Consider the following 27141-nt stretch of genomic DNA (forward strand, 5'->3'; position numbering starts at 1 on the left):
GGGACACTTTGGGTTACATGAATTCAATGTCACATTATGCTAGTGTTTGTTTTGTATTGTTCAAAGTGAGACAAAATGAGTGTTTTATCCACTGCTTACTATTTGATGTATTGATTGACTTGTTTGACAGATAACAACTGACTTGGGTGGACGTTGTACAGATGATCACACAGGAACGTCTGCATCTGCGCCGATGGCAGCTGGGATATGTGCACTGGCCCTGCAAGCCAAGTAGGTCAAGTAAACCAACACATCAAATTAAAAACCATCAATTTGTTATAAGGTGTTAAGCATGAGCAGAGCTCACCCCTTGTTCCTGCCTGTTCTAGTTCTTTAGGTATTCAAGTAACAGCCTGATAATAACTTATAAAACAAGCCAAATAATTGTTTGTGATGTTATTTAACTCTTCTCCATCATTACATGTACTGCAATTCCATTTTTCTTTTGTTCATAAAAACCCAACTCTGAAATAACTGAATATATTTACATAATATGGTTACTGTGTATAACATGACAACTTACATAGTGACAAATAATAGTTGTTAAATTTCGTAAACGTGTCACTCCTGAACGAATTTTGTATCTTTTATCTTGAATTATGAATCTCGATTCTTCAATCTCGAGTCACGAATCATAAAGATTCAAACATAATTCAATTGGTATTAAATAGTGATATATGTATTCATTTATTTGATTTATTTCTGGTGGGGTGAAGGTTTATGGCAGTAATATACAACCTGTAGATTCAGTCACCAACAAAACTATCATGACATGAACTGTTTTCAAATCCTAGCTCTTTGTCCTTATTCTGTCAGTTACAATATGACATGGCGTGACATCCAGTACATCATTGTGATGACGTCGCGTCATACAGGCCTGGAAGATAAGTGGACTACAAATGGTGCTGGATATGCCTGTAAGTTGATTTAGTAACATAACATCTACATTTATAATGGCTCTTTGACTTTAATATGACAAAGCACTTGACATAAAGTTGAAGTTATCTCTACATTTAAAGGCAGTGTAATTACTCAAAATGGTTATAGCATAAAAGCTAACTAGGTATCGAGTAATGGAGACCTAATAGATGTTAAATTTGCATCGGGGATAAAGAATATTAATTTTTTGGTTTTTACCCATATACACCGATGTGTGTAGCACTGTATACTCAGTACTTTCCCGAGTCCTGTGAACAAAAATCACAGGCATTTTTACTCGGGTGGGATTCGAATGGAGAGCTGTTGATAGTTTAAAACTTTGTGAGAACCAGCTCCCTTTGAAGTAATGTAGTTGTCGAGAAAGAAGAAATTTTCCTCAAATTTGATTTTGAAACCTCAGAATTTGATTTTTAGGTCTCGAAATCAAGCATCTGAAAGCACACAACTTAATGTGACAAGGGTGTTTTTTCGTTCATTATTATCTCGCAACTTCGATGACCAATTGAGCTCAAATTTGTACAGGTTTGTTATTTTATGCATATGTTGAGATACACATATGACTGGTCTTTGACAATTACCAGTAGTGTGCAGTGTCTTTAAACATTTGAACAAATATTGAATGAATATCAGTGTTGTTGACCTCAAGTCCAGTTTTGCTGACATGCAGCATTTTCCTTGACCATGTTATATGCTGGGCTGTTTAAAGCTGTGTTGCCTCAAACCTCTGTTTTTAACTCTTGAAGTCATTAACTATTTCCATTTGATAACAACTATAACTATTTTATCTTGTCTTTTTACAGTCAGTCATCGGTATGGTTTTGGTTTAATGGATGCTGGGGCAATGGTAGAGTTAGCACAGAACTGGACTAACGTACCCACACAGCGTACATGTCAGATCAATGCATTCTCTGGTACCAGGTATGATGTTATGAAGCTTTTCATTCCATTCATTATTTCCATTCAAACAACTGAGCTGCTCAAATTGTATTGTTTAATTACTGCACAATTTATATTTTTTAAACCCAGCTTATTACAAGTACCTTAAAAGGTATGCATACTTGCTGTTTATGCTTTATGGTGACATCAATTGTTATAAAATACATCCATGCACACAACTTAACATAGTTATGTATTTATAATGTTTATTATATGTTTGCTGATGATTTGACATAGCTATATGTCTTTTGATATTGTACACAGGGAGCTGAAGGGTAGGGGTCTGCTAGCCAGTTTCACCTTGGACACCACAGCATGTAGTGGACCAAACCATATTAACTACCTGGAACACGTCCAATCTACAATCAATGTAACCTATGGGTATCGTGGAGCCTTAGTCTTGACACTAATCTCACCTATGGGAACACACTCCACTCTCCTGGATAGGAGGCCAAGGGATAGTCATAGGGGCAGCTTCAGTTCCTGGCCATTCATGAGCACTCATTTCTGGGGAGAAAGAGCGTCTGGGGTGTGGACATTGGAAGTGCGCAATGGCTCACCAAGAGTCAGCTCGGGTGAGTTTGGATCTTTGTCTTTTGACCTTTAATTATTATTAGAGGTTAGAGAAGGAGGTTATGTGAGTTTGGTTATCATTCCAACATTTGGTCTCAAACTATACAAACACTAATGTAGACCTCAAATTCTCCTAGTGGTGTATTGAGAAGAAGAATTTTTGAACCAAAGGCTGACGTTTCATCTATCAATCACATAGCCCACACGTATGAGAACTGGCAAGCTTTGTGTCGACAATGAATCAGGCTGAACTTTGAATAGATTATATTAAAAACCCCTTTTTGAGTTTGTTTTTGAATACAAGAGACATAAGAGTTAGTCCCTAGAGGTTACTCAGACTGACCAGCTCTATTCAGAACCACCAAATTATCTTTAAAGAGATTGTGAAAATGTCTAGACTTCAATTTCTGCACATATTTAATCTTAAATGTGTATAATTATTGATGCACTTAATTAATAAATTGAATTCATTAGAATGAACAAAAAGCCAAGCCAATTCCCTGTTTACAACAGCTAGCCTGGACTTGTTTTTTGTGGAAAGGGTAAAAGTTTTTGACTCATAAGTTTTGTTTGCAATGTAAAGTCCTATTTTGTTTCCTTTCACTCATCTAGGCCATCTTTTTATTAAACCATGTCTCGTTGTTTGGTCATTTTAACTTGAATTGATTGTAAAGGTTTTGTTTGTTGTTCAATAATTTCAAGACATGTTGTCAAAGTTTTTTGTGAATATTCGTCAAAACATCTTGAATTTCTTGGCTTCATGGCTTGAAATCTCCCATCTCCATTGGCTAAGTCAGCAAAATATCCTGCCGGATACAGTGTGTACATCAACACTAACTTGCTAGTTACATGTTTTTCCTTGCTTGAAATCTTCTTGTTGATTTAATTGTTCCAAAATGACCAGGGATGTTTCAGAATTGGATCTTGACCCTGCATGGCACAGAGACACTTCCACGTAGAGTTGATAGTTACAAACGTCAGAGCACCCGATCGGACAGCAGTGGTACGTATGGTAGCACAGGAGATGATGGAGCTGATCACTCTCACTCTCTGGCTGACAACCCTAGTAATTGGAATGATGAGTATTACGGTGCTTGCCACAGCGAGTGCTTCAATGGTTGTGATGGACCCTTAGCCAGTGACTGTTATAAGTGTCTTCATTACAGAGATAGAAACACTGAGTGAGTAAATGGACACTACACACAGGGCAATTTACAGACAACCAATTTCAGGTGGTTACCAATAAGAAAAAATAACTGTAAACTAATTAACGATGGAAATTTTGCATGGATGACGACGACACACATTGGGAAAATAGTGAATTTGACACCACATTGCAATGTTTTACAAGGTCCTCTAGTGACGATTTTTGTTATACTGTTTTAAAAGCCATGATTGAAGGCTGTGTACAATACAGAACCAAGGGGGCTTCACCACAAGGTGCAGCACATTATTCTTTACCCATGAATACGCAATGAGTCAGAGTCAATCTAAGCTTTCTCAACAGCCATTTGCAGAACTGCTGACTCATGAATATGCAGTGAGTTAGAGTCAATCTAAGCTTTCTCAACAGCCATTTGCAGAACTGCTGACTCATGAATATGCAGTGAGTCAGAGTCAATCTAAGCTTTCTCAACAGCCATTTGCAGAACTGCTGACTCATGAATATGCAGTGAGTTAGAGTCAATCTAAGCTTTCTCAACAGCCATTTGCAGAACTGCTGACTCATGAATATGCAGTGAGTTAGAGTCAATCTAAGCTTTCTCAACAGCCATTTGCAGAACTGCTGACTCATGAATATGCAGTGAGTCAGAGTCAATCTAAGCTTTCTCAACAGCCATTTGCAGAACTGCTGACTCATGAATATGCAGTGAGTTAGAGTCAATCTAAGCTTTCTCAACAGCCATTTGCAGAACTGCTGACTCATGAATATGCAGTGAGTCAGAGTCAATCTAAGCTTTCTCAACAGCCATTTGCAGAACTGCTGACTCATGAATATGCAGTGAGTTAGAGTCAATCTAAGCTTTCTCAACAGCCATTTGCAGAACTGCTGACTCATGAATATGCAGTGAGTTAGAGTCAATCTAAGCTTTCTCAACAGCCATTTGCAGAACTGCTGACTCATGAATATGCAGTGAGTCAGAGTCAATCTAAGCTTTCTCAACAGCCATTTGCAGAACTGCTGACTCATGAATATGCAGTGAGTCAGAGTCAATCTAAGCTTTCTCAACAGCCATTTGCAGAACTGCTGACTCATGAATATGCAGTGAGTTAGAGTCAATCTAAGCTTTCTCAACAGCCATTTGCAGAACTGCTGACTCATGAATACGCAATGAGTCAGAGTCAATCTAAAGCTTTCTCAACAGCCATTTACAGCATTGCTGACTCCATAACTTTTTGTTAACAATAAACCATTTCAATTCATTTAAATTGATTGAATGCTGCCCTCAATGCGGCCAGAGATGCAGTTGGTACATTCATATAAGACGTGTAGTGGTTCAAATGTCTTTTACAACTTTCTCAACAGGTATACACTGTAGTCAACTGAAACTTTCAGAAACCCCTTGCAACACAGAATATTTGGGTGATTGAACAATGATATTGTATTGTTTCTATCCAGTGAGTGCGTGAAACGCTGCCCTGATATTGGATTCTTTGAGCCTCCAAATCATCACCAGAAATGTAAGGCGTGTTCAGACAGTTGTTTGAGCTGTGTGGGATATAGTGACTCTGATTGTTTGTCATGTAAATATGGCTTCTTTCTGATGGAAAGTTCATCCAGGTGCGTTCTGGAATGCGAGGATGGCTTCTTTAAAGGTGAGCTTCATGGATGCATTACAAGTATTGTTTTTCTGTTGAGTTATAAAACCTTAAAACCATCCAAACTGTACAACTGCTCCAGGGTTTAAATGGTTTGAGCGCTACGGTTGCCAAGTTTGTATACTCCCTAGGGAGCTGAGAAAGAATAAAGGTATGTTATTGGCCCAATGACCAGGGCACTGCAGTGCATTGAGAACGTTATTGTGAAATGTGCACTGTATACTGAATTTCCTTTAAAAACTCAAGTTTAAAATGTTTTACTAGGCTTTAACCCTTTTGCTGGTTGACAATTGGAAACCATTCCAAAATCCATTCCTATACTTCTCCTAGCTTCTGATTAGATTGTGTGTGTACAACCATGCATGATCGTTAAAAACGGTTTCCGCATGATGAAACAGTGGGGGTCCGCAATCTACCAGAAAGGGGAAGGGTTGTTAGTTGTACCCAAAGTCTTCTGTATCATTGTAGGGGCCCCTAGGTAACAATTTAACAATCAAACTCCAAAAAACCTTCTCTCCTCTCACCACTGCCATGTATACATGTACACAAATAGTCATTATGGCCACATACTCTCTCACTCAGATATGGGAACTAAGAAGTGCATGCCGTGTGACCCTCTATGCAGCAAATGTGAAGATACCGCTACACACTGTGAGATATGTGAGCCTGGTGCTGTACTCACCGACCACAATAGCTGCCAGCTGTCTTGCTCAGTCAATCAGTATCTTAACAGTGACAACCAGTGCCAGCAGTGCAACAACATATGCTACACATGTAGTGGGGGTGGCACACAGGAGTGCTTGTCTTGTGTTCCAGGTTTTGTACTTCAGGATAGGACCTGTATTGAGGAGTCAGACTGTGTACATGGATACTACGTGTGGCGGAGCCCTGACACACAGTGCCTAAAGTAAGGGAAGAATAAAACAAAGGCCATCTTGAACCATTGTATGTTTGGTTTAATCAAATGCATTTAGCACCCTCTATTATGAATATACCAGCCTGTACACATGGTGCCCTTTATTATGACTCGGCTTTTTTGTACAGATTACTAAGTTGTTTGCATAGTTTGAGCAGATTACTAAAATCAACTGAAGGAAATACTAGAATGTTTCAGCAGCTTACTAAACTGTTTTAACCGAGCACAATTTACAATGTCGAGAGGCACTCCCTTTAAAGTCTACTATGTGATCGTCGGTGCTACGCTGCCGCTTACTATGCAGTAGTTAGACTGTTTTAGGACACAAGTTGTGAACGTTCGCAACACGCTAAGCCTAGCCTTCACAGTTGGTGCATCTCGACATATGCATAAAATAACTAACCTGTGAAAATTTGGGCTCAATCGGTCATCAAAGTTGCGAGATAATGAAAGAAGAAAACACCCTTGTCACACGAAGTTGTGTGCGTTTAGATGGTTGATTTCGAGACCTCAAGGTCTAAGTCTGAGGTCTCGAAATCATATTCGTGGAAAATTGCTTCTTTCTCGAAAACTACGTCACTTCAGAGGGAGCCATTTCTCACAATGTTTTATACTATCAACCTCTCCCCATTACTCGTTACCAAGTGAGGTTTTATGCTGATAATTATTTTGAGTAATTACCAATAGTGTCCACTGCCTTTAAGTGCTAGGGCTATATTGACTATGCAAGTATGCAAGCCTGAGTGTAGTAAAGAGCATTGTACAAAGTTGAAAACTCTGGTACATTGTTTTTTCTCAATTCCAAGCACATGATTGGCTGCATATTGCGCCACAGCACGTTGTAAACTATACATGGTGCTATGTAAAAGGAGTACATGTAGGTCTCATAATTCAAACATAGTCCCATATAGACGATGTGACCTATGTTTACATTCAAACCACCCTCTGTTGACAAAACACTGTGTACGTCATGTTTCGCCGGCATAAAGACGCGTAGTCGTGGTAAGATTGCATACACTTTCTAGCTGGCTGTCAAAACAACAAAGGTTTTGCCGGGCGGTATGCGCGCCAATCATGTTATGGTTTATGAGTGACGTCAGAGGTCACATCGTCTATACCATGCAGGAAAATACTGAATGTTGAAGCATCTTGAGCGTCATCACTGAGTGATGGATATTAGCGCTACATAAGATGCAACTATTATTTTGATGACTTATCTAGTTTTATAAAGCCTACATATCACATCTCAGATAGTATACAGCTGAACAGAAAGCACCACAGCTTGACTGGTTAATCCCTTTGCATTACTTATTAATTGTAGGATGGTTTCTGGGGATTAGTACAGCAGCCATTTAGAACATATTCTGTTAGAGCTTTTTGTGGAAAATAGCTATCATGACTCCTGTCCTCTGTGGTCTAGTTGGTTGAAAGGCACATCTTTGAATCGGTGAGAACTTACGTACCTGCTACATGTATGTTTCAGCATCAGAGTTGCCATAGTTTTCTAGTTATACTTTAACCTGTATTGAGAGGAAGATTATCCAGCACAACAACAATACCATGGTTTACTAGTGCTGGACGAATAGTGAAATTTTGTTATTCGGATACCGCTGGCCAGCTATCCGAAATTAACCGGATATTCGCATAGTTTTTTCGCCGCTAGAGGGCGCTGTTCATTTGTGAATGAGATCTTATGGGCGGATTGATATTAGTTTTAGACAGTGTCACTCGGTTCATTCATAAAAATGACCGGATCTAATTTAAAGATGGCGATTTGCTTTTTCTTTTGATCGTGATTGACTCTACGTGAAGGAAAACTTAATTGTAATCTTTGAACAAAATACGTCGGGAAATGTCATTGTTTTAACTATTCAAGGAGGTGAGCATAGTTAAATACTTAATTTATGCTGTTTTATGCTGTCTTAATAGAAGTTTCATAAGGATTCAGACAAAACATTCATATCAGTTGTCGCCCGACGTCCGCGGATATTCGGATATTAAAGAATATCCGGTTACTTGGTTGTAATTACAGAACTATCCGGTTTATAAATAGGTATTCGCGCCCTATGCGGATATCCGGTTAAGAAAAAAAAGGCATTCGCGGTTACGGATAGGAAAACCTATTCGCCATTAACCGGATATTCGAATAATTCGCCCAGGCCTATGGTATACCTTCTGGGGAAACCCTGAATTACCCCTGGGGTTACACAGGTAACCATCCTTTCCAAGTTTACATACAGCAGTAATAAGAGTTTATGTCGATCGAAATGTTCCCATTCTAATTAAAGTCAACATATATATGCTGAACCAAATGTTTCTCCACTTTTGTGCTAATAGGTGCCATGTATCCTGTAAGGAATGTAATGGTCCAAATTTAGATGACTGCCAAGAGTGTGATGACCCCTTCATACTCAATGATGAAGGAAAGTGTGTAAGGAATTGTGAGAATGGCTACTTCAGAAAAGACAATGGGTACTGTTATCTGTGTCCACAGGACTGTGACCAATGCAGAGATGCAAGCACTTGTATGGTGTGTAAACCCGAATTGTAAGTGTTATTCATTATTTTAACATTCTGATATATACTAAAAAAAACAGCTCATATGATTGCTTGAGTGCTTGGGTCCTACTAAGTATGTTTGGTCCCTGCTTAGCATGTTTGGGTCCTGCTTAGAGCTGGTGGATAGGATTTATGATTAGACAGCATTTCGAGCGCCAATTATGTTATTTAAAAAAGCTATTATTGTATCTTTTTGTAATAAAACCAATTACCCCTTAAATGTAACTTGCGCTAAAACCCTGTAAGCTTGGACAAAAGTATAAGATAGCAAACCCTAACTGGGGTTCATTCAAGCATTCAGGTAGGGGCTGAAACCCAATTGAATTCACACTCTACAAGGCATCTAGAATGTCAGGAGGCAGTGTAATGATATCAAAGGATATACTTGTAGTATATATGGGAGTGTCGTGGCCGAGTGGTTAAGAGCACCGAATTCAAACTCTGGTGTTTCTGATCAGCAGAGTGTGGGTTCGAATCCCCAGCCGTGACACTTGTGTCCCTAAACAAGACACATAACCATTGCTTCGTCCTTCGGATGGGACGTTAAGCCGTTGGTCCCATGTGTTGTGTAAACGCATGTAAAAGAACCCAGTGCACTTATCGAAAAGAGAAGGCTGGATTGGCAGCATATTGCGCCACGGCACCTTGTAAACCATTACATGGTGCTTAAGGATTAGGTCTTATACATGTATCTCAAAAATTTGCCCCACTTCTTGCAGTAATAATACCTGGTGCTTTGTATCCTTTGGCAAAAGGCACGATATAAATACGGTTATTATTAGTAAGCAACCATGATGCTTTGTCCATTAATCTTAGTGTTTTGAAGGGAGGAAACTGTGAGCAGGGCTGTGGTGCCAAGAGCTATGAACATGAAGGAAGATGTCTGTCATGTCATGCTATGTGTCAGACATGCACTGGAGGAGGCCCACAGGACTGTACCACTTGCATCAAAGGTAGGACTAAAAACTTTTCCATTTCCATCCCCCCTCCCCCTGCCGACTTGAATGAAAAGAAAAAATATGATATACTGAAAGATACAAGTGATATTCACTTGCTGCGTAACATGAAAGCTAGACATATGCCTGCACTACAGGACACAGTAGACAGGTACTCAGTAATTGGTCGGTGAGACAGTTAATCTAATCTTGTTAATCTACATAAACACAGGTACTTTTTTCCTCCAACAGAATTCAAATGCTCAGAGTTATGGTCGTGCATCTACAGTTAGTTTTCCTGAATGATTAATAATGGAATGTGACTTTATTTTAACTGTTTTACAATTTTTATTGATTCCAATTCTAACCGAGAGTCAGAATGTTGTATGGAAGCTCGGTCATTAGTGCCAACTCTCTACAGACCGTGTAAGTCTTGCGCGTATTTGAGCTTCTGGGACCATTGTGGTCCTAACCTTATGGAGTTTTACGTTGGGGAGATTTTGTTTCGTCCATCACTTTAGTTTAATGTAATTTATGACCATAAAAATGACATATAGTGTTGAAAATGTAATACTAATTAACAACATATAGAGAAGTAAAAAATAAATTCAACAAAATAACAAAGAAAAACGGATATTTAAACTTGACCTCAGGTCAGGTTACTTGTAATAATTAAGAATTTGTGCCCATCTCTGATCACAAACCTTACGCAATCCTTGTTTTGGTGGCACGGGTGAAAAGCATTTTTATTGGTCGTTTAGGCGTCGGCTTCCTCTTTAAACCGGTCACACGTTAATCTAGCGCCCTCGTGCGTCCGCTTATAACCCAGCTAGTTTCACATTGTGTTAGTTTCAGGCGTAGATTTACAAAAGAGGTTTCAAAACATTTAAGATCAAATAAACAGCCTTGTCCTAGAGTTTTACTTTTGTCTATACATAGACTTTAACGGATTATTGTGTATTTGTTTTAAAAGCTAAACTTAATTTAAACAAGCTCTAATGGGTATTTTTGTTGTCCAGATTCGGCATTTAGAATAAATTAAAGCAAAGATTTGATGTCATAACAAATTAAGTTCTTCAGTTGTCGTGTGTTCTTGCTCTGTGCGTGCGAGACTTGCACAGTCTATTCTCTGTGTGTATTAGGAGCCGACCTGTAAATTTCAATTCAATTCAATTCAATTCAATTCACTTTATTTCCAAATCCAAACAAATAAACAAAACAATTAGCAGTGAATAAAGAACTATGTTTTACAAGCAAATGGAATAATGATAATACATGAAGTAATACTATAATACTACATTTACAAGCAAAGGCAAAATATAAATTACGGAAAACAAGCAAAAAAACATACAGAGCACAAGGTGATGGAGTTGGAGGGGGCCCATAAAAAGCAAAGCTTGTCGAGTATGGACCCCCTAATGAAAGCAATAAAGCATAACAATCAGTTTACAAAAGGAGACAAACACAATACAGTATGTAGGCGCTAAATAAATACTAAACAATAATTAAGAGATGAACATGAAACAGATAAACAAAACAAAAACCCCCAAAACACAAAAACAAGTACAAACTTTACATCAATAATCTAACAGGATGACAAGTAAGGTGCGTAATTAGATTCATTAAAATTAAATAAATACTCATTAGAGAACAAAAAAAAAGAAAATGGAAAACCAGAATTAGGCAACAAGACTATAAAAATAATGTGAATAGGTGAATACAGAACATAATAGAACTAGGCGCAATTATTAAGGAGGAACTGCTTAAGCTTACTTCTAAACATACTCAAAGAAGTGGCATTAGTGAGAGGAGTGTTCAAAGAGTTCCAGAGTTTAGGACCTTGGTATTTAATACTATTGTGAGAAAGAAGGGTCCTGGTAAAGGGAATGTGATAGTGGGAAGCTTGACGGGTACAATGAGTATGGATGGACTGATTATGGGTAAAAAGGCAGGAGGGTAAACTGTTGTGAGCCAGTTGAAACATGAGTGTACCCAGATGAAAAGAATAGATGTCACTCAATTTCAGAGAACAGTACTTGGTAAATAGGGGATCAGTGTGAGCAAGATAAGACGAATTGCTAACAACACGAATGGCCCTTTTTTGTAAAAGGAACAGTCTATTTAACACAGAATGAGACGCATTACCCCAAGCTAAAATACCATAATTAATGTGAGATAAGACAAGGGTGTTATACAAGGTAATTAAAATATACTCAGGGAGATAAAACTTGAGTCTATTGATGACACCAACATTTCTATAAATAGTTTTACACAGAGTCAACATGTGGTTTCCAGGAAAGCTTGTGATCTATGTGCAAGCCAAGAAATTTAGTACAGTCAACTTGATTAATCTTAATACCATCAATATAAATATCTTTAGGTAAAACTTTAGACACATTACTAAAAAGCATACAGTTGGTTTTTTTAATGTTTAAAGACAGTTTGTTAGATTTGATCCAATTACTTACAAAAGCAAGTTCAGAGTTAACTGTAGCAATAAGAGTGTCTAAGTGAGAATGACTACAAAATAAATTAGAGTCATCAGCAAATAGGATGAAGGAGAGGAGATCTGAGGATTTAGCAATATCATTGATATAGATCAAGAAGAGAAGTGGTCCCAGAATAGAGCCCTGTGGAACACCACATGTAATTGAGCGGGTGGTGGATGAGTGTCCCCCCACAGTGACATACTGCTTTCTGTTGGAAAGGTAGCTTGTAAACCACTCTAGGGATCTTCCTCGAATACCGTAATGATCGAGTTTTTGAAGCAAAATGCTATGGTCAAGAGTATCGAAGGCTTTCGAGGAGAAGCAGATGACAATACACTTAGCAAGATTAAAAATAGACCACTTGGCCCAGTCATATAACCACAGTATGGACACATCCTTTGTGTTGGTACATGTATAGTGTTTTTGGCAAACAAAGCAAAATGTAAAACAAACTATACAGGATTAACATAAGACACATTCCGACCAACAAAATGGATATCAATCGTTCCCTTGATAGTGTGTGAGGCTAACATTTTAAAGAAAAGCAATGTCTCCACTTGAAATTTGGGGGGAGATTTAAAGTTAAAGTTTATTTACAGTAAAACAGTTAAAAATCTACTCTGAGTCGAATAATAAAATTAGGTTTTCTAAAGGCTGAGCTAATTCTATGTTGTCATGTTTTCTTGTTGACAGATGACAGTAATACACTCTATCTTTTAGAAGGAGCTTGTGTCCCGTTTTGCCCGCCAGATCGCTACAAAGATACCACAACCTCTAGATGTGAAGAATGTGACGAGACATGTCAATCCTGTAAAGGACCAGATGTAAATGATTGCCTGGAATGCTATGAAGGATTTCAAGGTCCAAACGATCAAGGTTTCTGCAGTGAGGATGCCAATAGAGATTGCGATAACAAGTGCAAGGAATGTACAAAAGCTTCTGACTCTGACTGCAGCTCTTGTCATGAGGGAAAACTCCTATATAATGCAGATTGTGTTGACAACTGCCCTGAAAGATACTACCAAGATGAGAACATAAGTAAGCCAAATAAAGTATTCATTCATTTATTCACTCATTCAATAATACGTTTATTCCATACTCTTGTTAAACAATAAAAGAACAATTGTGATAATTAAACAGTACATAGCAATGTAACGAAATCTAAAGCGCATTATATTTGCCCGCATTGTCACCTGGATGTTGAAACAGAAATCCATTTTCTTCTTGATTGCCCCTTATTGATCATTACAAAGGCTTTGAAACTCTTGGCAGGGAAGACAGGTTTAAGTTTTTGATGGACACTCCCGATGAAGCTATAATGATTTGCGGTGCCAAAGGCATCTCTTTATTTACTTTTCTAAAAGAAAACCGTGTGATTATTTGTTTTTGTTCTAAGTTAAATTCCTTTCCGTATGACTTATTCATGATGTATTTTGTTTTTATAATATTGTTACCCTCCCCAGGGTTCTGGGGTGTGTTCCAGTTTGGAATAAAACATAATACAATACAATACAATATAAACAGAAACAATATAATCTAAAGCAAATGTTAATAAATAACTAGAAATTAACTAAGTACAAGAGAGGAGCGAGAGCACGAGGCTGTAAGAGTAAGCCGAGGCTTGTAGACAACAGCAAAGAAGACAAACACACAATAGCAAAACAAAATACTGATGAGAAAATACAAGAAATATTAAACCAGGCTAACTGAAGACGACTAAAGCTATGTTACAAGTAGCAAGCATCCCACTATAAATTCCAATATTTTGTCAAGTTTAAGATTTAAAATTGTTATGACTGTACTTGTGAATTAGCCAAAGCACCTATTTTTGTTTTGAGGACAAGCATACAACTTTACCAGACAGCACAGGTTGGGGTTGAGTTTTTATGCTGTTAGATTCAGTTGTTTTTAATGTATATAGCCTGTGACTGCGAGCAAAAATTTGTACATATATGTTAAGCAATATTTGCTGCGTTATATTCATTTGTGGACTTGAGCAATACATTACATTTCATTGATGTACTTTATGATGTTATGTTTTCTCTTTTTTGATCCATTTATGTTTTCTCTTTTTTCATCCAATAGATGAGTGTCAGTTATGTCATCCCTCTTGTCAGACGTGTAGTGGATCGTTAGCTCGGGATTGTCTGACATGTCCTGATGAGGAGTTTCTGCACAGTGACAACACTTGTGATGCTCACTGCCCATATACTACCTATGCTGACCAAGAAGATAAGATGTGCAAGCCATGTCATGAAAGATGTGAGTCCTGCAGCGGGCCTGGCTTGGATGTCTGCGAGACTTGTACTGAAGACTATTTCTGGCAAAGTAAGTAATTCAAGTCAGAGTTGTTGTCAGAATGTTTCTCTTTGTATAATTATTTATCCCCCTACTGGTTGTAATAATTCAGGGTTAACTCAACTTAATAAAAAGGTTAATTAAGTAATGTAATTAAAGGAATACCAGGGTAGCGACAAGTTCTTCAATGGCCATTTAAAGCTGGCAGGGTCGGTTGCTGTGTGATAAAGGCCCGAGCCTATATTGATTTATTGTGAATAATTATAGATTTTTAATATATGACCAGGGATATAGGAATTGAAGGCCTTCGAGTTACAGTTTTTTGGTAAACTTAATTAATTCCAGGCTTATGTCCCTGGTTTTTGTTTTGATTGATTGTGTTTATATTTTTTATATGTTTTTTTGTGAATAAATAATAATATTAATAATAATGATAATGATAACGACAACGACAACGACATCGACAACGACAACGACAACGACATTTTAGTATAGGTTTGAAATGGTTTGCAATGGCTCAAGTTTAATCATTGTCTCAGATAAGCAGTTTGTAAAACCATTCTTATTTTGTTATTTGACTGTGCTTCCCTTTCTATTAGATAACCAGTGTGTTGAATCATGCGAGGATGGTACCTATGGAGACTTCAGGATGCAAGAATGCCTGCAGTGTTTCCCGTCATGTAGAACATGCATTGGGCCTTTAAGTACAGACTGTCTATCATGCCCAACAGATCTAAATATAAAACTTGGAAGCTGTGTATCAAACTGTGAATCTCGTACTTACTTAGATACTAGTAAGTCTTTATTTCATTCTTTAATTAGGTAGGAAACAAGCCGAGTTAGTTATAGATTCTTGAACTGTGTTTGTTTGTTTGTTTGTTGGGCTGTTTGTTTGTTTGTTTAAACTGTGATTTGATCACAAGGCAGAATGTTGTGCCAATCAAATAATTTATGAAAGATTGCCACTTTTAATCTATATACTAATGCAAGTAAGGTATATATATATATAAGTAGGATTTGAAACTTTGCATGGTGGAAATAAGATATAGAAGGGTTTGCAGTAACACCATGTAATGACTATCTCTAAATGAGTTGGGGTGGTTCTGAAAAGAACCGTTGGTTAACTCGACGTTTCGATCAGTATGCTCTGATCAACTTCTGGTCGAGTAAGGTGTTTGTGTAAGAAAAACTCCCAGGTGCCTGCAAGGTATGAAAGTGAGGCTGATGATTTATGAAAATGTGGCAACGAAAACATTAACGTTGTGCAGCACGAATCACGTGCGGCACCAAAACCTGGTTAGCTCTGCAACTTCAGCTCGCGCTCATCATACACTAGCGGGTTTTGCGCAGCACCTGCTAGAATTTAATTCTGCAAATGTAGCAAGGTGTAAGGGGGGGGGGGGGGTAAACGAGTATGCCTAGTGCAATTTAATTTCAGAATAATATTAAGCAACTCACCAGATGTTCTTTAATGGTCTAGTCCCCTTTGTGTTGATACACATTTCATTCCATTTCGTTGTTGATTTGTATTTTTTTACAGATGGTAATTGTGAGGACTGTCATGACAGCTGTCTGACATGCACAGGTCCATCGGCAACTGAGTGTCAGACATGTGACTATGACCGCTTCCTTGACCAGGATCAAAGCTGCCAGGAGGAGTGTGCAGCAGGCTATTACCCCAACTACATTGCTAACATGTGCCAAGAATGTCATGCAAGCTGTGAAACCTGTGTACAGGGAGGTGCAGAAGACTGCATGGACTGTAGAAGCGGTATGAAAGAAGCCATGTTGGTTAAAGGGACACGTTGCCTTGGATCAGGCGAGTTGGTCTACACTATGGTCCATGCATTTAATAACAAATGGATTCAAATGCTTTTCACAGACCTACTCTCTCGATCCAATGCAACGTGTCCCTTTAAGTGCACCAGCCTCTCACTACACCACCAGCAATTCCGTTGCCAAGCATTTCAATGATTACTGGGTCGGGGCAAAGTACCAGAAAGCTCGCAACAGAAAATATTGCTGAGTAAAAATATGTTGGGAAAACTGTGACAAAGCACCTGAGTAACATTGCATTTTGACTGGTGTCTCGTTACTGCCGATCAGAATGGTTCTTTGCACCGTTTCTTCTTTGCATGAGTTAAATGATATTTAAAATTGGTAAGGTCTCATATTGCTTTGATATTCCTCCTTTGCCAGACATGTACTTCCTGTCCCAAGAAGATGGTGTGTACTGCGTTGATCGCTGCCCTGAGGGCTACTATGAATTGGATGAAGGAGCACCTCAAGATATCAGTCACACATGTCAGCTGTGTTCATTTCAGTGTCTAGACTGTTACCAGACCTACTCACAGTGTGTCAGCTGTAAAGACAATACATTCCTATTCAGGGAGCAGTGTGTGCCTAGTTGCCCAGAGTAAGTCTACTACCTCCAACTATTTACTTCTCTGTTATACTCAAAGTTAGGAATCAGTCGCCAGTTATACGTTCCCAACAGGAAGGAAAACATGCCATTAATTTATTACAAAGAGGTACTTCTCTAATAAATTAATATCAATTTAGAAAACGAGCCACTTGGCCTTTGGCTATCTTGAGCTATGTGACTAACCAAAATGGTCCATCCACCATTGCACACAATTGTAGAGAACACACTGAACCATGCTGCCTGTAATTTTTATAGAAATCTTGAGGAAGTTTCCACTTGATTCAACCATGCTAACTTAGAAATAAACTTAAATAATACTTGCTGGTGGGCTAGTTTGTTAACTGGGTCAATCACAAAAGCTCCATTCAACATAGCCAAAGAGCAAGGACCACATTAATTACAATTTAACTGGTGTTTTGTGATCTTGCATAACATGTAAGTATGAACTCCGGTTGCCTAAACATCTGACGTCACACTACATTGCTCAAGAATAATGCCAGGGAGTAATCACCTTTAAAATTCATTTCACACGGAGATACAAATTTAAATTCTTCATACTAACATTACATGCAATTTACATACACACATGGACTCTGCATGAAGACGACTGAAAGTTAGCTTTCCATGTCTGTGTTTCGATTGGTCCGAGGAGATGTTTGTGATAGGCACCCACATCACCTGGGACCAATCATAACACGTTTATCCCATGAAATCCTTGTATCCAATGAAATGACTGGTTCTGCAAAGCAAGTACCTCTCTACAGCCATGGATGCGGATAAAGACAGGGTAGCAGTCTAGAAGTCAGAAACTATGTGAATATAAACTTTGTCAGTGTACCCTGAGCAAATGTGACAGAGGGTTCTGCCAAGTATTCAAAACCTAAAGGGGCAAACCAATATAAAGCCTACCAAATAAACTTTGTAATATTTTTACAATACACTGATCCACCCTGTTTAACACTGAAAGATAGGAGCATATATGTGACCCACTCTGTGAAAATGAGTCAAATGTCGCCCAATGCATTATTAAGTCATGGCCAGTTTAATGTGGAAAACAAAGCAATTTTTTTTTTTTACTTTTTAAGATCTATATTTGCATGGTTAACCTTTAGAATACATGTATCGTATTTTCCTGCGGATAAGACGCTTGGCGGACATGGCGTAGGACGCTAAAGTTACCAATTTTTTTTCGAATGTCAGCAGACAAGGCGCACCGCCGCACAAGGCGCATGTTTAAGCGCACAAAAGAACACCTGGCGCCACCCGGTGTCGGTACATTGACACAAAGACGTAATTTGTTGCCTTAGAGAACCTACATATACGGACCTTCATCCAATCAACCAACGCTGTATATTGTTAATAACAAAAAGTCCGGCCCAATCAGCGGGCAGAAACCATGGTCCACGCGTCTGAAGTTAATGTTACTTGCAACATGAAGACAATGCCTCCCCCTGGACATATTTTCAATTCTGAACTTGGACATCAGTGATTTTTACAGGCAAGTTTCATGCAAGGGCAAACATGATTTTAACAACCGTTCCTACCCGAAGTTTTGAAGCAATAAAATAACTTCAATAAAGTAAAATGTGTTTTTTTTCCCTAATTTTTTGGGCTAGTGTTGTATTTATTATTTTATTTGGCCTCTTACAAACAAATACAAATCATCTCCTAGTAAGATAATGCTACGTTCCCATAATACTTTGCAAAGCAAACTTCTGAAAAGAGGTAATAAATATTTATTCTATTTGAACGTCTATTGTAACAATAGCATAAAACTCTTGTCCTACCAAAGATGACAGTAAAGTTCCCAAAGCAATCACAAAGAGAGGCAAATACAAAAATAACTTATTACCCCATCCTTTTCAAATATGTTCAGCCTAAAGCACACTTCAGAGATCGTTGTTCTCTACAATAAAAACCCTCAAAGTTTACCACACAATAGCGGTTGGGTGAATGACGTTTGTATGAAGTTATTGACTGTCAATCGTTTTGGAACGAATATCCGGCCACACAGAAAAACGTTTGTACACTGCTGACGTCTGTTGGACCGAAAGCTAGACGCATTGCGGCATTGACGGAATGAAAGCACGGTAATGGGGAATAAACACGTTGCAGCATTGTTGGAATAATTGGACCGTCTAGGGGGTTGCGGCATTGTTCGAACGAAAATACGGTCTCAGTGTCTGAATAGCCTTGTTTTGTTTGACCGCATTATTTAGTAAGGATTCTTCACACAAAGACCACTGATTTGAATTGGACATGAAGGTACATGTATTTTTTATTTCACGCAATGATCATCCCAAAAAAATCAATCGTCAGCAGACAAGACGCACCGAAAGATAAGACGCATCAATGTTTTTGGGGTCTAAAAAGTCAGATAAGAAGCGTCGGGAAATTACGGTACTTACTTTGCGCGAAATGGTAGTTTAAAGCATCGCTTTACTTGTAATTCGTTTTAAAGAAAAAATGATGTATTGGCTAATTTTAAACGGAAGTAGCTCGGTATTGCGATACACCCCAAAGCTTAGACATGTTCCAAATTACTGCTATTGGTGTGTTATTTCCAGCCATGCATATAACTCAATCCATGAAATTGTCAACATCTGACTCATTTTTACATTGTTTGTTTTGTTTTATTGTGTTTTTCAGAGGTTTTGTTGAGGATTTGGATTCCAACCAGTGCATAGCTGAAGATCGGAAGTGCCCACTGAATTGCCAAGAATGCAATGAGTGGGGAGAGTGTCAGCGTAAGTCTGCTCAACTCAAACTTGGTTTTTAATAACTTTTTGTATTCCATAGATCCATAAATATAGCAGGTAAAAATTACCCTTCCAATTAAAACTCTACCAAATTACTGGAAGTTTACCTTGGTGAACTTACACATATTATTAATGAAGAAGGATAAAAAATACTTATACTTTAAAAAGCTAAGTCCTGTAATTGTTATTTTACCTGTTAGTATTGATTAGTAGTTTTAATAAATTGTTTGCCTGACTCTTTGCATTCAGTATTTACTGTTATGATGATTGAAATTCAACACCCCAGCAGATCCTTGTCCTTCGATTGGATGAATGTGGCGCGGTTAGCACTTTGGCTTGTGGGTAAAGCGCTCGCCTCTCACCAAGGTGACCCCGGTTCGATTCCCGGTCGGGGCCATATGTGAGTTGAGTTATGCGTTGGTTCTCTGCTGTGCCACGAGGGTTTTCCAGACTATCCGGTTTTCCTCCCTCTGGAAAAAATCAAACACTTTCGATCTTGGCTGTGCTCCGTGGTCATAATGGGTTGATGTGGCTGGCAGCTGAATGCGCCCTTGCATGCCTGCTTCTCGAACACGTTGTAGCCGCGTCCTTCGCAATTCAGCTCTTAGCTGCGAGTAAGGATGATTAGCCTCCCAAATTATTATTATTATATTATTATTATTATTATTATTATTATTATTATTATTATTATGTCTAGCTATTACATGCTCTTATTGGTCCTGTCCTTTTTCTGCTAATTCACGCTAATGTTAATAACAGCAGCACAAAACACCCTCAAAGTGAATATCATATCTTGGTTATACTTTATAGTTTAATCGTCTAAGCAAATAACAACGATCGATTACTTGGACTGTTTTGCATTCATTCCTTGGACATGATGAAGAGAATATTATCATTGAATAGTAGGATTTGAAACTTTGCATATTGGGAGTATAATAAGGTAAGGTTTGCAGTAGCACTATGTGTACATCTTTTTGTAGCTAATCCAAATTATCAGTTAATTGCCAAAGCAGTACTTAAAGGGTCTATCTTCAATGTCCACAGATTTACATTAAACTAACACTTTGAAGATAATTATAGTAGAAAGCTTTTCTTAAAATATTACTTACCGACTTGCTGTAGTTTTTGAGAAATGAGTAAAACAATATCAGTTTTAGCATGTAAAAATATATTAACCAGTTGTGGTATGTTATGGTAAAATATCATAACTGGTTCATAGGTGTTTACATGCTAAAATAAATGTTGTCTCACTGAGACAATAATTATTTTGTGACTTGTTTTACTCTAAAAAACTACAGCACCTCAGTAAGTAATATTTGAAGGGAAGCTTTCTACTATCATTATCTTCAAACCCTGTAAGTTCAATGTATATCTATGGACATTTTGAAAAAAAGTGCTTGACAACTCTAAGCAGCATCCAGCAACCGAGTCCGGCATCCTCCAGAAGATAATCAAAGCTGCTCAAAATAAACTGACACATGTGGCTACCACAAACCTCATATGAATGCTATTGTTGAAAGATACACTATGCTACATTGCAATGTATACTAATTCATTTGAGTACTATCCTTTCCTTCTCAGAGTGTGAAGGTGGTTTTGATATATACTATGGAGAATGTTTGCGACGGCCATGTGCAGACTCCCAGTACCAAGCATTGAATGATGAAGGCGAGAGAGAATGTAGGAGTTGTTCTGATCATTGCTTACGATGCTTGGGACCTAGGAGTGATGAGTGTCTGGAATGTGACACCTCCTTCAAGCTGGATAATGGGGAATGCTCAAGTAGCTGTGGACCACAACAGTTTGATAGAGAGGGTATCTGCCTTGGTGAGTTCAATCCAGCCTAAATACATGAACAACCAAAGATTTCTAACAATCTTTGTCCTGATCTTTGTCTGCTTTGTACAATGAATACAGAGTGTCATTGTGACAATACTTGTGTTAAAGACAGTGGACACTATTGGTAATTGTCAAAGACTAGTCTTCACAGTTGGTGTATCTCAACATATGCATAAAATAACAAACCTGTGAAAATTTGAGCTCAATCGGTCGTCGAATTTGCAAGATAATAATGAAAGAAAAAACACCCTTGTCACACGAAGTTGTGTGCTTTCTGATGCTTGATTTCGAGACCTCACATTCTAAACTTGAGGTCTCGAAATCAAATTTGTGGAAAATTAGTTATTTCTCGAAAACTACTTCATTTCAGAGGGAGCTGTTTCTCACAATGTTTTATACCATCAACCTCTCCCCATTACTTGTAATCAAGAAAGGTTTTATTATGATAATTATTTTGAGTAACTACCAATAGTGTCCACTGCCTTTAATGGAACTTCTTGCACTGCACCCAGTGTTTATATTTTGCTTGTAGTCGTGCATAGAATTATTCAGTATGTTTTCAAACTAAAACCATTTCATCTCACATGTGAAGGCGTTTTCAAAATGATGATTTTCTTGTTTGTGATAATTATTTTATTATTATTATTTATTTGGCAATTTCACATATAAATACAAAACTACAAATTATTTACACGAGTGAGATAAAATTCTTAAAAACATTAAATATAAAAATATATACATCTGGACTGGAAAATCAGGTAAAAAAAAGGGGGGGGGGGTACATCTAGATACACAAAAAGTGTGGGAGTAGAAAACAAAGTACTACAAGACTGAAGAAAACAGAGACATCAACAATCCAAGTTTGCCAGGACTGACAAATGTGCCTGCACTGTCACCAAGATGTGTGTCAGTCCAATAGTGACTACGTAGTACTTTTGTATGTCTGCGTCCCGTTTTATGTCTGCACTGTGTTAAAGCTTTGTTTGTTGAGGATAATAACCAGCAGTATTTTGTTATGTGTGTAGCATGCCATCCATCATGTAATGGGTGTAGTGGAGCATCTCCATACGACTGTTTGGGATGCCCTGATGGTGCTATACTATCAGCAGAGGGTGATTGTAGCATTGGATGCCCTGAAAATACATACCAGAATGGTGAGGACTGTTTGCGTTGTCATTCTAGCTGTGCAACCTGTGATGGGGAAGGAGATCATCGTTGCATAAGCTGCCCTTCACTCTACTACCTCACAGGTAAATCATGTCTTCTCTGCTAGCACTCAATTTAAACAATTTAGAGTAACCATTTAATTTACAGCAAGGAGGGATTAAGTGGCAATAATATTTATTTTTAGAATGCTGGATGGCTGATGTTGGGATAAATACAAATAGATACAAACACCAGGTTGTTAAGTCATCGGAGTGTGATTGGAATTCCGTTCATGACACTTGTGTTCTTGAGCAAGATACTTTACTATAATTGCTTCTCTCTGACCGGGGGTGTAAATGGATACCAGCGTGGGTAGAGGTTGATATTGTGTATGAAAAAGCCTTTAGAGCACTACGTTTGCCCAGGTTGTATACTCCCCAGGGAGCTGAGAAAGATTAAAGGAATGTAATTGGCCCAATGACAAGGGCACTAATGTTTTAAGCACATTAAGACGGTTATTGTGAAATGATTATTATAATTAATTATTTATCATTGATACATACCTCAGAGAGTTCAAACACTCTGATTGGTGGAATACTGGCCACGTACATGTAGGGTTGTATTAGCATGTGATATACATGTAAAGACGGACTCTTTGAACTAGTGAATAAATAGCTCCTATACAAGCATGCACAATGGGCTGGTTGTGTCGAGAACTTTCAAATCAATTGCTCACTTTGTGTGTATTTTTTATTAATTTTTTGGCAATGACATGGTGCAGCATCTCCTAACAGCAGCAAGCCACCTACCCGGTCATTAAATGTGTATGCATCTTAAAAGTAGCAGTAAACCAAGAATACAATCATGACTATATTATAAGATATCATACAAGCGCGAGTGGAATACAGAAAAATATAGCGCTTCTGCGTCCCATATCCAACGAGGTCGAAAGCGAATTTATCTTCCAGTCTCACTTACAACGCGCAAAATTGGAAATTTCGGAGCGTTATTTCACGCGCTCAAAGTTTAGAATGTAGTTTTTGCACTGTCCGTATATGGAGCGTAACAAAATGACATTTCACAATACGCACTGTGTAATAAAACTAGAGGAAGTAGGATATAAAACAGAGGTCGTAGGATATAGTTCGAGCTTCTGATTGGTGGATTAGCGCGTACTGGCAGATAATGACTGTGATATTTTGATTTGTGCAGGAGATCAGATGTGTCTTCAGAGTTGCCCAGATGGAACGTTTCACTACCACTCATCATCAACTACTGATGAGTTTGAATGTCGACCATGTCATTCAAACTGTCAGAATTGCTATGGTCCAACAGATAGAGAGTGTACATCCTGTCATGATAACATGTACAAACTGGCCTTTGAATGTGTACTTCACTGTGGGCGAGGGTAAGCATGTTTTTCCAAATCAACAAATCAATGCTAGTATACCTCTGTACTGCTTGTTTTTATTATTTCACATTACTCCTGACTTTTTTTAAAATCATTTTGAGCTTATGGTTTGTTTACCTTCTTATATGTGAATAAACTGGTAGTACTTCCACTTTTGGTCCATTCAGCATGCTGCTGTTTAAGGATACTGTCGCTGGTTTTTAATGTTCAACTTTTGTTGATGTGATTTGAGGCATTGCATGGTGAGGTATGGATGTAATTTTGGTTTGCGATAACACCATGTGTATATCGACTTGCTACAATGTAGGTAGATTGTTTTTTTTTTTAGAGAACTTGTTTTGCTGTATATTCTACTACCGCGGAGTAGATTTTAGGGGTACTACTTATCTTTTAAAAGAACTGTCCTGCTTATTAATTACTACCTGGGCGGAAGGTAGGAAATTGGCTGACTTTGCTTAGTGGATCGAGGGGATTTCTGGATATTTACTTAACTACAGCCAAGCGGAGTGAGGTTTGTAAAGTGGTACCAAAGTGTCTAATATTTGATTATTATTTGAATGGACCATATAGTGGCCAGTGTATGTAAGGTTAGGCCAGTAAACTCTGTCCAGTGCTCTTGTGTTTTGCAACTGAATAATATTACCTTGTAATAAGTTTCAGGTAGCAACAACAGATGTCCAAGTATTGACATTGAGTCCGATAATCGTTTTTAAATTTCGTTCAGTAAAGGAGGATACTTATATAACAAATGAGATGAATCTTCTCTAGTTTAGCATCTATAGTCGTTTTTTCATTTTGGCTCTGGTCTTGTAAACAGAATTATGGTGCGGTAACAATTCTGAGCTAAAAGCCCTGTGGTCCTGCAATCCCCCCCCCACACTTTTTCTATAGCAATACAGGAAGAAGATCTTAAAGCCATTATACACTTTCGGTACAGAAAAAAAAAAAGACTTCTCTTGAAATATTGTGATATATATGCTTTACTTTGTGAGAAAACATGAAAACAATATCAATTCTCGACAACGAGAATTACGGATTTATAGTAAACACATGTCATGACATGGCGAAACACGCGGATACAAGGGTGGGTTTTCCTGCTATTTTCTCCCGACTCCAATGACCGATTGTCCCTAAACTTTCACAGGTTTGTTATTTTATATATAAGTTGTGATACACGAAGTGTGGGCCTTGGAAATTACTGTTTACCGAAAGTGTCCAATGGCTTTAAGAAAATTGCCAGCTTTGTTATATATTTAATACTTTGAGATAGCCTTGTGTAACATTTGTTGTGATTGCAGGTTCTTCCCAGGGCCTGGATCCATTTGCCAGCCATGCCACACTGACTGCTCCTCATGTTGGGGTTCCGGTGTCGATCAATGTATTTCTTGTACAAAGAATTTCAAAGTCCTGGAAGGAAGCTGTGTGGAAGACTGCCCTGCGGATTACTACTACACCTCTGACTTCATTAAGTCATGTGAGCCGTGCCATATCAGATGCAAGACTTGCAATGGTGAGATGTGGTCCAAGTCGAGTCATTTTACTTGTAAACAGTTTCTTTTTAACAATGTCACAAGTGAGCGTTTATAAATTTTTGGGTGATTTTCACATGAAAATTCACCCACTTCACTCTTTGTTAAGGTTGGTCTCTGTATTTTGTGCCATGAAATTGCTTCTAAAATAATGTGTAGGAATACTGCAAAGTACTATTTGTAATATTTGTTTACAAAGCACACTGACCTAATTCATGTTTCTAGAGTTTGCCCATATGCATCCCTTTTGTTGAGTTGCAGTGCCTCTTACAGTAACTCACAGTGTGCTAGAAGGATCTCCAGGATATTAACCAAACTCTCAATCCTTACACTCTGTGGATATCAACTTAAAGGATCCACTCACATATTATTCTGTACTCGGAATCACTTCCTAAACAGTATACAAAATATGCTTAGCATTAGGTGTGTGTTGAGCAAAATGTTTGTTAGCAACCAAGTTTCACAAACGTACACAGGTTTGAGTTTTAAACATTATCCATTGTTTGTAAGAAGTCTCAAGCTAACTACTGTATAACCTTCTATTTGTATTGTAGACATGGGACCCTTTAATTGTCTTACTTGTAAAGATGGCTACGAACTTGAAGACAATGTATGTTACAGTAAATGTGATCTTGGTTCCTACTACGGCAATGATGTAAGTATCAATATTAATCAACTGTCAACAATTTATATGTACATGTAGAAAGGTTTGCGGTAACACCATGGCCTTTCTATATCGTATTCCAACCATGCAAAGTTTCAAATCCTACTTGTTTGTACATGTTTGGAATGGAAGACTTTTTTAAAGAGACACGTTGCTACAGATATACAGTATGAATATCTCAAGACTTTGGTTGAATTACTGACTGCCACTTGGTGTCATTGGAAGTCCTAAATAACTCATATCATTGTTTTCATTGTCCAGGTGTGGATTGCACCAAGAGTTAAGAATGATATTATCTGTGAATCACTCTTAATTGCTAGGCAAAGTGTGATGTCATGATACAAATCATTATGGTGATACTAATAACTAATGTTAAGATGAACCTTAGTGCTTTGTCAAATCAAACCTAGGACCTTGGCCTCTATGCCCCTTTGAGGTGTTACTATTGACTTTTATATACTTTTGATATTGATATGAAACTTTACACAATTGGAAACAATCTTGTAATTATTCCCAGGGTTTTACTGTAAACATAACTGGAGGATACAAACAATTTTATTCTAGTGCGTCCTGCATGTAGAAAACCCAAGCACACTGTTTGTGCACAGCCACAATGTTGGATAGACTTAACATGATTACATTTCTGAACTGCTTCAAGTTTACACTCTATCAAGGAATCTTCGATCAAGTTCCATGCTTCTCCTCATTGAACCCCAATCTCAACATTTATGGGGTGACAGGTCTTTTTCTTCAGCTGCGCCACGCATCTGGAACTCTCTACCACTAAATCTTAGAGCTTGTCTTTGTACCAAAACATTCAAATCTACTCAAAACTTATCTTATGTCACAGGTTTTCAAAGACTAATTTTGTTGTGTCTGTTTTTCTTTGTTTTGTTTTGTTTT

General features: G+C 38.0%; 1 protein-coding gene across 1 annotated transcript in view; it reads left to right on the forward strand.

Annotated features, from left to right (window-relative positions):
• The window catches only part of LOC139942294 (proprotein convertase subtilisin/kexin type 5-like), a 50157-nt gene that overhangs the window by 16451 nt on the left and 6565 nt on the right, over positions 1-27141 (forward strand). The window contains exons 9-28 of the mRNA XM_071939106.1: positions 131-231; positions 817-917; positions 1740-1857; positions 2140-2450; positions 3353-3629; positions 5069-5265; positions 5851-6175; positions 8522-8731; positions 9560-9696; positions 12861-13205; positions 14253-14495; positions 15065-15259; positions 16006-16236; positions 16665-16881; positions 19540-19637; positions 21231-21476; positions 22514-22738; positions 23847-24042; positions 25344-25555; positions 26129-26229. Coding sequence (XP_071795207.1) covers positions 131-231; positions 817-917; positions 1740-1857; positions 2140-2450; positions 3353-3629; positions 5069-5265; positions 5851-6175; positions 8522-8731; positions 9560-9696; positions 12861-13205; positions 14253-14495; positions 15065-15259; positions 16006-16236; positions 16665-16881; positions 19540-19637; positions 21231-21476; positions 22514-22738; positions 23847-24042; positions 25344-25555; positions 26129-26229 — 4086 coding nt within the window. The remainder of the gene's footprint in view (positions 1-130; positions 232-816; positions 918-1739; positions 1858-2139; positions 2451-3352; positions 3630-5068; positions 5266-5850; positions 6176-8521; positions 8732-9559; positions 9697-12860; positions 13206-14252; positions 14496-15064; positions 15260-16005; positions 16237-16664; positions 16882-19539; positions 19638-21230; positions 21477-22513; positions 22739-23846; positions 24043-25343; positions 25556-26128; positions 26230-27141) is intronic.

Source organism: Asterias amurensis, chromosome 9 (assembly GCF_032118995.1).
Source record: "Asterias amurensis chromosome 9, ASM3211899v1".
Lineage (NCBI taxonomy): Eukaryota > Metazoa > Echinodermata > Asteroidea > Forcipulatida > Asteriidae > Asterias > Asterias amurensis.